The sequence below is a fragment of the Denticeps clupeoides genome, chromosome 1, assembly GCF_900700375.1.
Source record: "Denticeps clupeoides chromosome 1, fDenClu1.1, whole genome shotgun sequence".
Taxonomy (NCBI): Eukaryota; Metazoa; Chordata; class Actinopteri; order Clupeiformes; family Denticipitidae; genus Denticeps; species Denticeps clupeoides.
In genome coordinates this window covers 940,895-954,697 of record NC_041707.1, presented here as the reverse complement: position 1 = coordinate 954,697, position 13,803 = coordinate 940,895, and the positions used below count along the sequence as shown (strand labels likewise).

Below are 13,803 nucleotides of genomic sequence, written 5' to 3'. Positions count from 1 at the left end.
TGAGGGATTCATTTATGGTTCTATTACATGGAGAATAATCCAGATGTCTTTTATTCAGAAACATTTCAATCACAATCAAGTACATCAGTTTAAATTGACTGAGGAACATGACGCTGTAAAATGAAATTTTGGAATTTAGGCCAGAAGTTAGGGCCAAGGATTCAGAAGCTTTTCTGAAGCAGTGAAGCACAGGGAAGTCCATCATTAAATAAAGAAGAAAATCTGGAACAACTGCGTCCTCCAAAAACAAGTGTCCAGGCAAGACGTGTCCATGACTGCCACGCCAGGAAAGGATTCAGATCAATCGGGTCTTGGCTCAAGTTTGGACCAAGGCACCTGAAACATTTGCCTTTGGAAGAAGATTTTTTAAAGTCAAAGTGAAGTCAAAAAGTCTTGGATTTCCCCCCACTACTTTGCACAAACGCAGCAAAAACTAACCTGTTACAGACCATAGTCTAGCTATTGTTGTCTTATATTGTAGTAATATTGCATTGTATTGGTAGATGAGTTTTCTGTTTGGTTTTTCATTGATGATTTTAAAAATGTTCCTGATTATCACTACATATTTTATATAATATTTGAATAATAAAATTGATGAACTTTAATTCTAAATCACGATGGATTAACGGAATTTAGTGTTCCTCAAGGAATCACTAGTATATTGATGTATTCTACTTCTGATATCCAACGCTATTATTAATATTTATTTACTTATTTGTTTGTTTTTATTGCAGACTATCAGGACAATAATGGTCATTGTGAAGGCGTTAAATAGCATTTTTAAATGGTTTATTCAGATATTCTGTCACATGTCAGTAGGACCAGCTCTTTGTGTAACTGTGATTTATCAAGTGAAGCCAGAGGCTTCATCTCTGTTCCTGGATCCTCCCAACCAGGTGGGTTTGACTCAGACTCCTGCTTCATAACAGTCTGCTTAAAAATGAAAAGAACCTGGACAGGAGCTGAACATTTCTGGAGCAGCCAGTCCAAGAGGATACTCCAATTCTCCAACTTTCCTTTTATGTATAACATTAAGAAATACATTAAAATAAAAGGCCATGGTATATATATATATTTCTTAATGACTTTCATAATTGTTACTTTTCACAGCGTGGCAGCTGTGGTTTTAATTACCCAATCAGGAAGGAGATTGGTCCAACAAGACGAGTTAAATGAGTTAAATCTGCTCCGTTGCCAATCACATGACCGTCCCCGTTCTCATCTCAGAGTCCTGGATTTGCGCTGCTAATTCGGCAAATTAAAGCAGGAGATAAAATCTGATTGGTTTCCTGATCTCATCATCTCCTCCCGAGGAAGTGAGCAGGGGGGCTTCACAGGCGCTGAGAAGGTTTTGTTCTCCCTCAAACCGCTGCGAGGGTCTCCTAGATCCACAAGGACTGCTTGTTTTCAAGGTGGGAGGGCAGGCAAGAGGGTGCTGGCAGAACCAGGACATACATTTTTAATAGAAGAATGCTCTCATAACCCGGGGTGTCAAATGTCTTTCCTATCAGAACTCAAAATGCCGGTCCGGAGTAAAAATTAATCTGACCGGCTCATTATTAACAAACCAACCTATAAACAGGTGTTGAATTAAAATTGGTAATAACTTTCATTTTCATCATCTACATATGAGGTTAACAGCATTAATCATATCGTCCCATGAAGAAATTTTGAAATATATATATATATATATATATATATATATATATATATATATATACACACACACACACACACATACACACACACACACACACACACACACCTTTGTTAACTGTTAACTGATGGATGATGGATGAATCCCAGAAAAAAAACCTCACCCATTTTTTTTTTTTATTTTCTTGGTTATTTATTTATTCATTTATTTATACATTTGGAATCATATTTCAAATATATTTTTCCTCTAAAATAGTTTGTTACATGACAGAGCATATACAACACCCAGCACTACAAACATTCCTCAGTCATTTTGCGCCGGTGTCTCATAAAAACCAAAAAAAAGAGCAAAACTCTGAAGATCAGAGCTGCCCGGTGAGGACGGAGCATTTCCAGACTTTACAGACCCGTTTAGCAGCAGAGACAAACAGGTTTGTGTGTTTGAAACTGGATATAAAAATTGAGAAGAGTCGCTTCTATTGTACAGTTGAAGGTCACCTGGCCGCATCACCTCCTGTCAGACCTCCCCTCAATGACCACAAACGTCACAAACGCGGCTGAGGTGCCTCCTGAATGGACAGAGGAGAGCGTGGTGGCTACCGTTAACAGGAAAGAAAATGTCGGTCCCAGCTGAACAGTCTTCGGAGAAAGTCCACTAGTGTGGGCTTCTGGAAACAAAATGAAGAGCTACCACAGATCTGCACGTGATGGAACGTGGATGGAAATGTTTCTCTACTAACATTTGGGCCAGGTGATTTTATCCCAACCATTTAGGCTCATTTATGCTCAGTGTGATGGACGGATTTGTGCTGAAGCTGCATCCTTTCTTTCACGCTCAGCATTTGTAGGCCACACTATTCTCTATGCAAGACTGGTGGAAGAAAAGAGTGAAAGGCACCGGTACCTTCTACAGAAGACCAAACTGCCAGTTAATATCCAGTGAATAGAAGGATTCGTCCATTTTTATCCTTCATCCATCTCTCCACTGGTACCACCATCTCAAGGTACGAGGAAAGCATTCATCTAGACTCTTCTCTGTCTTGGAGATGAGTTGGTGGAATCAACTTCCACTGGTTGAGTCACTAAAGATCTTCAGGCACAAGATAAAAACCTTCCTTTGTAGGAGATACTTGGATTAAAAAGGCTTCTTGCGTATATTTTTTTAAAAGTGGAGTTCAGAATAATTAAACTATTTACATATCAAGTTCTAGTGACCAAACGATGGTCTTCTACGAAGAACATTTTTAAGCATTTATGTAAGTCCCTCTGGATAAGAGTCTCCACATGATGCAGTGAATTTAATGAAAACTCCTTAATTAATGACATTCCTCACTGGCATCAGTTCCTTGTGACTCTCCGCCGCCCCACCAGTGTAAAAGCTGTGTAGAAGTGTGTGTGTGTGTGTGTGTGTGTGTGTGTGTGTGTGGAGATGGTTCTGTGCTGACATTCATTCGTAAAGTGAGCATAAATGAGCCCTGAGGCAGATAAAATCGCAGCTTAATTAAAGTTGGGTCGGAATGGGGCACACGATTTACCACCAGGTCACCGCGATGTGACGTCATTCATTCCTCCGTTAATGAGTCCCATAAAGCGGCCATTTTTAAACGGCCACGCCTCACCCCACTTCCACCCTGGGTTCCATTCACATGAGGGTCAGCGCAAATTCCTTCTGTACTATTCAAATGTGGATCAAAAGTAGGCAAAAAAACTGCGGTCGACAACATTATTACCTGCAGACCCCGCCCACTTCGCTCCTGTTGGCACGCCCACAACAATGCGCGTTCTAAACGGACTGCTGAGTAGATCTTAACAAAGTGCTACGCTGTGATATGAATAATAAATTACAATCTCTTCACCGACCTGAAAAACAAGAGGACAAACGTCACCAGAACCTGGCAGAGCATCAGACCTGCTCAACTCCTCGGCCAGTTCCTCCTACGTTTACTGTAAATACGGGTTACACGTGACATACGGCATGGTTACATACGCGGAGCGGGGCGCACGGGACCAGAAGGTTCCACAAGCCACACATGGAGCTGGATGATTACTTCCTGGGCTGCAGCGAGAAGCAGGACTATGGACATCAGCATTTTACAGGCCGGGACGCCGCCGTCGGAAGACGAGGAGGACACGCTCGAAATAAAGCCACGTTGGGGAGGGTCTGAGAGAGGCACACGCCATGCCGTTCTGATTACGGACCAAAACCGCATTTTCCCAGAAGCTCATGCGAACTTAGATTGTAAAGAAATGTGATAAAACTCGCGCCGCGCCGCCACGCGTGGATTGTTCTATGCATGTTTGGTGCGGTATTGCACGTGGTATCGGGTTTGTGTGCTGAGAACGTTCCAGAACGTTATTGTGACAGTATTGCTAAACGGACTCCAGTGAGAGGTTCTGCTGGGACCCGTCTCCCGGTGGTCCTGCGCAGGACATTCATCATGGGGACGTGCACTCGTCCCGTACAGTCCAGGTCCACCCGGTTGGTACAGAAAAGCTGAAGGACAAGAGGTGCACGGCAAAGTCAAACTGGACAACAGAGCATCACGGCGAACAGAAGGACGGAGGGAAACGGCATATAAAGTTGTGCTTGTTCTTCAGTATTATAAACATCCACACAGAGTCCCTTAAATGGCCTTTGTTACTATGTTATATATCATATACATCATGTACACGTTCCACTCATTCACAGTCGCCCCTTCTTCAGGCCACCACATGTCCCATATGTCCATTTTTTTGTTAAAGTCCTTCACTCCACTCTGCATAGCGTTCTGTGCGTTCGCCTGTCGTCTACGTCGTCCTCCTCCTCCTGCAAGGTGGAGGACTCCACAGTCACTCCCGTCTCCTCCAGTCTGCAGATCCTTCCTCATCTTTGGTTGAGTGTTGGACACTTTGGTGTGTCTGAGACGGTCGGGGACAGCGGGAGGGGCCGGATGAGGTGAGGAGCAGAGTTCACATGTGGGGAGGGGCAGGAACACGAACCTGAGAGCGTAATGGAGCGATGAAGGATGTGGGTGTGCAATATGAAGAAATATGTCTGGGAGGACAGTGAGGACGGAGAAAAAGGAGACGTGGGACAGTGGGGAGGAGGGAAGGGGACGGGATGCTGAAAGCGAAAGGCAGTGCCTGTCTCCACCAGAGGGGGGCGCTTTATTTGTAGCTATTCATCGGCGTGGCGGTCGTCTTCATCATCATCTGTAGAGCAACATGAGGGCGGAGCAGAGGGGCGGAGTCCACAGCGTGGCCAGTGCCAGGGAACAGGTGGCGGTGGCACTGGCTGGAACAACTGCTGTAGAACAGAAAAAGAGAACAGGTTGGATTTTTATACTCAAATACTGCATGAATTTATGCATCTGGATTACTGATGAATCGAAGGGTTCAACAAAATTCTCCACTGTTCCCATGGTTACGAAATGTGTGTTGTGACACAAGGACTTCCCGTGCCACCCCAGTCATGTCAATTCCTGATCGAAATGTCAGCGTCTCAGTGAAAGTGCAAAATTTCCCAGATTCCTGTTGACAGAACACTTGGTTTCTTAGTCCGTCGGTGATAAGAAATTTTAAAGACGTAAAAACCTCATATCGTTTGCAGTAATAGTTGAAAAACAACAACATTTATTTCTTATTTAGCTCAAAATCACATACAGGACGTCTCAATGGGCTTCGACGCCCTTCCAGGGTAGAGTGATAGAGAGAGGGACGCCCTTCCAGGGTAGAGTGATAGAGAGAGGGACGCCCTTCCAGGGAAGAGTGATAGAGAGAGGGACGCCCTTCCAGGGTAGAGTGATAGAGAGAGGGACGCCCTTCCAGGGTAGAGTGATAGAGAGAGGGACGCCCTTCCAGGGAAGAGTGATAGAGAGAGGGACGCCCTTCCAGGGTAGAGTGATAGAGAGAGGGACGCCCTTCCAGGGTAGAGTGATAGAGAGAGGGACGCCCTTCCAGGGTAGAGTGATAGAGAGAGGGACGCCCTTCCAGGGTAGAGTGATAGAGAGAGGGACGCCCTTCCAGGGTAGAGTGATAGAGAGAGGGACGCCCTTCCAGGGTAGAGTGATAGAGAGAGGGACGCCCTTCCAGGGTAGAGTGATAGAGAGAGGGACGCCCTTCCAGGGTAGAGTGATAGAGAGAGGGACGCCCTTCCAGGGTAGAGTGATAGAGAGAGGGACGCCCTTCCAGGGTAGAGTGATAGAGAGAGGGACGCCCTTCCAGGGAAGAGTGATAGAGAGAGGGACGCCCTTCCAGGGTAGAGTGATAGAGAGAGGGACGCCCTTCCAGGGTAGAGTGATAGAGAGAGGGACGCCCTTCCAGGGTAGAGTGATAGAGAGAGGGACGCCCTTCCAGGGAAGAGTGATAGAGAGAGGGACGCCCTTCCAGGGTAGAGTGATAGAGAGAGGGACGCCCTTCCAGGGAAGAGTGATAGAGAGAGGGACGCCCTTCAACGGTAGAGTGAGCCTGACAGTGGCGTCAGTGCAGGGCTGGTGACGGTGACACTGCACATGTATATACGTCTCTGTCTATTACCAGCGGTACCCACGTATACCGTTTACCACGCTGACCGGACTGGTTCTGGCCGGTGAAGGTCGTAATACGACACAAGTACATGTTCTCAGGGGGAGGGGCCAATTCCGCCGGATTACGTTTGGTGCCGCGCACTAAGCGATCCTTCTGCAAATTTGTCATGGCATTCTGTGCAAAAACAAGGATTTGGAGTATGTGTGTGTTGCCAGTTATGCGCCATAAGACACATGTAATCCTGACAGCACATGTGCATGCACACACGCCCCACAGTGCACACATTATGCACGTTCGCTGCCAGCAAGACCACTTTAATAAATAAAGAGCAGGAATTGCATCTATAGATCAATATGAATTTATATCACGGGATCCTGCGGCTCGCGGAAAATCAATGTATTCATAATAAAGCCTTTTATTCCTCCCTTTCAGCAGACGACAAGTTACGCGTCTCTCAAGGACCTTTGGAGGAGTCGGCAAGTTCCGGAAATGTAAACAGATGCACGTGCGAGTGTTGCTGGATTCTGCTGGTGACGTGGATCTGCAGCGTCTCCTGCTGAAGGTCGTCAGATGCCCTCACGGCAGCGTTCATCTGCATCTACACTGATGTTGTAAAGTGTCCAGCGGACCCAGGCGCTTAGTAAAAATCCAGGTCAAGATGGAAGATCTGGTGGAATCTCAACAGGCCACCGTTTAACCCTTCATTATTATCATCCTGTTCCAATTACTGTCTAATAATTCACATTTACTACATATATACATGCATAAAACATGAACAAAATGGTCACGGAAACTAAACACACACACACACAAACACACACACACTCATTGGCTCCCTGAAGCCAGCGCTCAGTCCAGCTGAGATTTATGAGCCGAGAGCAACGTGTGGCGCGTCACAGCTAATCATCATTCTTTTCAGCGGAGAAAACAGCGGTGGCGCTGCCAAGTGGCCAGTGAAGGGAGGAGGAGGAGGAGGAGGAGGAGGAAGAAGAGGAAGAGGAGGAAGAGAAGGTAAAATAAGAACAGGAGGACAGAACGCAGCAGGTGATCTATCAGCTGGGACCATCTGTATCCTTAGAGGTACTGGCGAAGCCTCATGGGAGTTAAACCTCACTGGCCTTCTATCATAGAGGCTCACACACACACACACACACACACACACACATGCACTGACTTTTCAGTACACTTCAGAGGGAGACTGTAATGACTGATTGGCCCTTCATCTTGATCGGTCCTCCTCTTCTTTTTTTTAGAGGACGTAGTTTAAAGTAAACAATTTTATAGATAATAAGATAAGATAAGAAGAACTTAATTTATTTCGAGGGAAATTCTTTTGTCAACAACATGCTCAATGCAGTAGGAGAAACAAGAGGAATAAATTATATTTACAAAAAATAGTACAATAGAGCAAATATCAAAAATAGCTTAAGGCTCAATAACAATAATGATATTACTAAATCCATAATTTGACTTACAGTGTCATAGTTCAGCCATCAGAAGGCTTCAATTAAATCTCTGATAGTCTTCATTTATGTGCTGGTTTGAGGTCTGAGCCTTTCACAGGTCACATCATTCGATGCAATTATGACTATCAATGCCTTGATTATCAATCGTGATGCTTTGCATACATTTTCTACATTACTTGACATGATGTTTTCAAACGCAAGGTCTCGTTCATCCATGTGGACCATCTGATTTGCCACCAACAGCAGAAAAACGGCTGGTTCAGACGTCCATGATGTCAGGACAGCACGGACTGAACACAGACTGTATTTCTGATCACTGGAGCAAATCTAAAGCGCTTTCAGATCTAACCAAGACGATCATGTCGTGGGTGAAGATCTCTGGACACTCAGAGACTGACAAGTTCAGTTTTTCCTCCATTCCCACTTCATGTTGGTTTTTCAGACCAACTACTAACCCAACTTGGATTCTATTGGATGTGCAAAAATAAGTCATGGCGCACAGCGGTCCAAGTTCATCAAACTTAATCTTTGACCTTTTGGTTACGGGTCCATAACCCTGGTTACTTGGGGCCACCACTGGTCCCAAGTAATTTCAACACCCATAGTGCTGGTAGTGGGTGTGGTCATGTTTGTGTACAAGGGGTATTAGGAATGCAGAGATCAGAGGGAAACGGAGGGGAAAGGGAGGAGGTGGATGCTGTGCTACACCTAGGCGTGGTTTAAATCATCCAGCATAAGGAAGTAGGGGGTGTGACAGCCGTCAATCCTGCCTACAAGTCGCTCCCCTTTTTAAAATTCATTATTAAAATTCATCTTTACTTTACTTTACTTTATTTAGCAGACGCTTTTATCCAAAGCGACTTACAAGAGGAAGACACCAGCAATTCTCTTTCGATTTCTATAGAATATTGAGTTTACAAACTAAGAGTCCTGATAAGGCTCAGACTTGTCAATGAAGAGCATGCTCAGAGAGCATCTTCTGGGTGACAGAAATACTTACACCTAACAACAAGGGCTGGGTGGGTAGTTATTGCATATTCTATACTATAAAGAGGGCATTAAAAACATGACAAAAAGCTTAGCTGGCACTAACGCATAGAGAAAAAGCTGTTTTTTTTAACATCAGATGCCGCGCTGTACGTCTTCTGGATGTCAGTGGTTCGAATCCCGAGTCAAAGCACCGTCCCTACACACTGCTCCCCGGGGACGCCTGTCATGCTGCCCACTGCTCACCAAGGGTGGTTAAATGCAGAGGACACGTTTCACCGTGTCACCTGTGAGCCGCGCTGCAGTGTCTCACAATGGCGGTCCCTTTTTTTTCCACTTTCACTCGTGAGGTTGCAGCAAGACTTTCCTGCAACAGGCCAAGCAGTCGGTTCTTCGTCTCATCCTCACAGCTCTACACGCATGTTCCACCGCACACCGGTTCGCAGCGTCCAGCAGGTGCCACTCCCACCCGCAACTTCAGGCAGTAATTACCCATCTGTGTCATCTGCCTCCGAGGTTCCTGTTTACCACACCATCAATAATTCATGGCCGACGTGAGGATCCACACTATCAGTCCCTCCAGCGCTCACTTTTTTGTTTTTCTGACCAGTTTTCTTGGGCGGTAAAGGCTGGGCGTAAATATTTGATGAGCTCGACTCTGATTCGCTGCACTGATTTCTGGTCTTCACTTTTCAGGTGTTAAAGGAGCAAATTAGTCCTCCAACATTTTCTGCACATGGGTCCATTAAATAGTCCAAGCAACCATCATGATCTTCACTGCTGTTTCCATTAATCTCATCATTAAGTTTTGGCCTAGCGGTAATCAGAAGGTTGCCGGTTCGAATCCGGATCCACCAAGGTGCCACTGAGGTGCTACTGAGCCACCATCCCCACACACTGCTCCCCGGGCGCCTGTCATGGTGCCCACTGCTCACTCAGGGTGATGGTTAAATACAGAGGATCTGGTTATTTATTTATTTAGACCAAGGTGGATCAATGAGACTAACTGTCATGGCGTCGGTCTGAACCAGAAGTCAGAAGACACCGTAGCGAGATCGGAGAACCCAGTTGTGGAGCAGAGTGGAGGTGGGAGGGGAATCTCACCTTTACTATACGAACAGAACGGCGCTCAGTAGTAAAGTAGTAAAGTGGTAAAGTGGCTCAGCTGGGTTGGAGTGGTGCAGATGAGAGGAAGATGATTGAGACGTGATTAGAGTAGGATTCTCAGGTAGGACATAAGTCGAGTTTGATGTTCTGATTAACTTATTAAAGTATGGTTTGTAGTAATTAATGGACTAAATCTGAGCGTACAAATGATCTTATTTATGCTAATTATTTGTGTTAGCATTGATGTCGATATGAAAGACCGGATTCTGGATTCTTTCTGTAACCTTTGCTTGTAGCTCTGGTGACGGTCGCATCTGACATTTTTATTCCATGTCTGTGCTCTGTGACGAGTTCGTGTCGCTGTGCCGCCCCGGTTTGTGTGGTCATGTGACTGCATGGCTGAATCTGATTGGTGAAACGGCATTGTGTGATTATTGTTGCTACGTGAAATGTGTTAGATCGACTGGTGGCATCAGTCTGGGAAAAATCAAGCAAATAAGTTGTTTAAAAATGTACCAAATCCAGATTTCCCCAACGTGGCGAAGTAAGAGACAAGTTTCTAAATCACAAGTGTACTAAAGTAAAATGTAACTCACTACTACACACCTCTGGAACCACCTGCTTTCACGTTCCCCTAACCGTCATCTAACATGTACTGAAAACATGCTAATTCTAGTTCCTGGTGAGTCCCACAAAACATAAAACTATATTATCTCCGACCCCTAATTCTATATAAACTCGCTGGCCCCTTTATTATACACACCTTCTCAGTAGCAGGATGAACCCCCATTTCCCTTCAGAGCTGCTTTAATTCTTTGTGGCATAGATTCAACTAGGAGATTTAGGTCTATTCATATTCATTCATTCATATCATCATGCAACAGCTGCAGGTCTGTTGGCTGCACAGCCATGATGCGCAGCTCCAGTTCCCAATGGTGCTCTATTGATTGGTACAAGAGATCAGTTTGAGATGATTAGAGCATTGTGTCACGGTGCATTGTCCCGCTGGAAATAGCCATCAGAAAATGGATTCAACCCACACCATTACACCACCGGCAGCCGCCTGAACTGCTGATTCTGGCCAGGTCTGACCCTCCTCATCAGACCATCACAAGCATCACTAATGGTTAATGAGAACCTTCTCAGCCAGTCGTGAACACCATCATACCAGACGCAGCTGAGCTCTGAATCCGAATGTTTTATTGTGAAACAGGCTATGGATCTGGGGATGTATTCTGAGGAACCCACTCATTGCTCAGTTGCTGCCATGCTCCCTGAAACTGGCGCCCGGCCCTTTCCTGAGCCTGTGCCCATTTCAGTGCCAGGGCGGTGCTCGGGAGGAGAGCCCTGCCCCTGCTGTGCCACAGGGCCCTCCCTGTGGGCGAGGAGTGAAGTGCCGGTGCCAGCCTCATCCTGTGTCCAGCTGCTTTCACAGCGTCCAGGCATGGCTCTTCTGTCTCCTCCTGTCTCCCACCCTTCTCCATCCTCTCCCTGGTCCACCTCACTGCTTCTCAGCAGGGTTACTGATCATAAGAAACGGCCTCGTCGAGCAGCACAGAGACAAGCTGTGGACAGGGGGGTCAGAGTCTGGCGTGAGGGGGGTCCAGTGTGGGGTACACACCTGCCATGGAATCCTGACCTGCGGCGTTGGCTTTACATTTCCCCTGGGTGACGGAGACGTCGTCGATGGCAATGTCCCCTTCAAAGCCGTCCCCCCTGACTCCCTCAAAGACCACCTGCAAGCAAACATGACAGGAAGCACCAGCGTCAGGGCAGAAGCGCTAACAGGCTGATCATCATCGCACACAATACAGAGAGAAGCAGCAGTTAGACCAGCGATATATTATTATTATTATTATTATTATTATTATTATTATATTATATCTCTGAAAGCCCATTTTTCATGTAGTCAGAGATGCCTGACTGGCTGTAGTCCCCTTCTTCGTCTTGCCGTCTTAAAGTAGCAGACAGGAAATAGTCATGTTGACAAATTCCAATAACAAAAGTAATCTGCCAATAGCGTTCAAGCTGTGAACCCCCCGCCCCGCCCTTCACCAAAAACACTCCAGTTTGATTCATTTGTGCTGGGAGGTTCCAACTTTACACTCATCAGAGGGAAATTTACGTGCACAGCATGTTATAATATTGTGTCATGTTTACAGGCCACGCCCAGTTCCTGTGTCAGACCAATCAGGAATCAGCTCACCAGCGTCCATGTAGAACATTCTAGATCTCACTCATTTGTGTTGCAGGAAACCATTATTGTGAGAACTTAAGGCGACACAGCAACACGCCGGTCCATATAAAAGGCAGAGATGCTGAACGTCTTTTGAAGGTCCGCTGACGTTTTCACAGTTTCCACATAAAAAAAAATCTGTGCAACAGCGTAGAATAGAAAGTAAACAATGAACTGAGGAAAAACAGCACGATTTGAGCAGTAATTACATTTTTCGAGGGCTTTTCGAGGTTTGGTCTGGCTTCTGCACGGCCTCCAGTGGACAAGCCAGTGGAGCTCATTATCACCTGACCAATCAGAAGCCTCTCGGACTAGAGGTCTTCCTGACTGCATACCCTGATTCTGGACCATGCTGGAGGCAGATTAACAGCAAAGCAAGAGTGTGGAGCAAAGAGTTCATTACCTACTGGTGTTCGGCCAGTTCAAAACCCATGGGGGGGTCATGGGGCATGTGCATTCCTTCAGGGCATATTTCTACCCCATAATCACCATACATTATGAATACATACATATAACTCTCATATTTCCTCATGGCCATGAACCACAGATCACTAAGGATTAGAAGAGTCTCGTGAAAGTGAGCTTTGATGAAGTGACCCGTGGGCCACGCGTTGGGCCATTGCGGTGACACCTGTGACACATGCAGCAGTAATATTTAATCACACGGATCTGAAATACAACGCTGCCTCTGCGCTTATCATGAAAATAACCGAGCACAGCGGTGTTTTAGGGCCACTGAGGGAAATAACCAGTCAAACTTTTATAAAGACATTAAAGACGTACTATTACCAGATTTAAGTAGAACTGTTATGTGAAAAAATGCTGTGATCTGCTTTGTCATCATGGCTGAAGACCACGAGGAGTTCGTCAAGTTCTACTTTCAGGTGACGTAATTACAACATTCGTCATGTCACGGGCATCCTACACGCCTATTCACTCCCAACTTCACCGTCGGCAGTACAGCAATGCAATACGGCATAGACTCATATGATACACCAGACGTCCTCTTTTCCCTGAACACGCCCTCTTTCTGAGACCTTCTTAAATGTATTTTTTCAAAGTGCTCATTTTAAATCACAATTAATCAATTGCATAATGTGCAATTAATCAGTCAAGCGCTGGTGGATTGTGGCCTGCAGCCCGACCACGTCCGCAGGTGGAAACGAACACTAAATCAATATGGCTGGAGCCTTGGACAGGAGACAGGATATTTACTTCCTGGAATGGATTCATTAAAGGTGATCCTGTGTTATGGAAGCTGAATCGAATAAGGACGGGGTGTCCGGGCCGCTTGACTCCGACGTGCTCTTATTCACTGCAGGTCGCATTGTGGACTGAACCTGTACGGACTCTTAATGGGACTCGTATTAAATAAGTTATTTCACACCAATCCAGCGCTTCTGTGTATTTTATTCTGTCCTTGTGGATCCTAATGAAGGAGGCCACATGGTATAGATACCCCCCAACAGTGACTGACAGGCAGAATTAGCCAGAAAAGCAGGGGCTTAAACCCCATTGCACAAAGCTCATCAGACAGGGGGCCGAAAACGGCAAGCAGCACAAATAATAACACGGGGTGCGTATGCCCCCTCACGTCTAATGAAATGAGAAGGAGGGCCGTGTTTTCCGTAAAGAGAGCTTGTTCTCGCTGCGGAAGCACCAACACCCCGCCGCTAATTTCCCGTCGAACAAAGGTCCTTTCATCCAATCTGTTACTGAACAAATCAGCATTTTGGTTGAATTTCTCCCAGAACCCGAATGTGCAGATGCAGCCGCAGCCGGCAGGCCAGACAGACTGATGCGCAGCCGCAGCCGGCAGGCCAGACAGACCGATGCGCAGCCGCC

The 13,803-nt window shown here is 46.0% G+C and overlaps 1 protein-coding gene across 1 annotated transcript in view; it reads right to left on the bottom strand.

Annotated features, from left to right (window-relative positions):
• Nucleotides 1–1,830: 1,830 nt before the first annotated feature.
• The window catches only part of mdga1 (MAM domain containing glycosylphosphatidylinositol anchor 1), a 131,785-nt gene continuing 119,812 nt past the window's right edge, over nt 1,831–13,803 (bottom strand). The window contains exons 17-18 of the mRNA XM_028981950.1: nt 11,344–11,458; nt 1,831–4,942 (exon numbers count right to left, since the gene is read on the bottom strand). Of these exons, the coding sequence (XP_028837783.1) occupies nt 4,845–4,942; nt 11,344–11,458 (213 nt within the window). The 3' untranslated portion in view covers nt 1,831–4,844. The remainder of the gene's footprint in view (nt 4,943–11,343; nt 11,459–13,803) is intronic.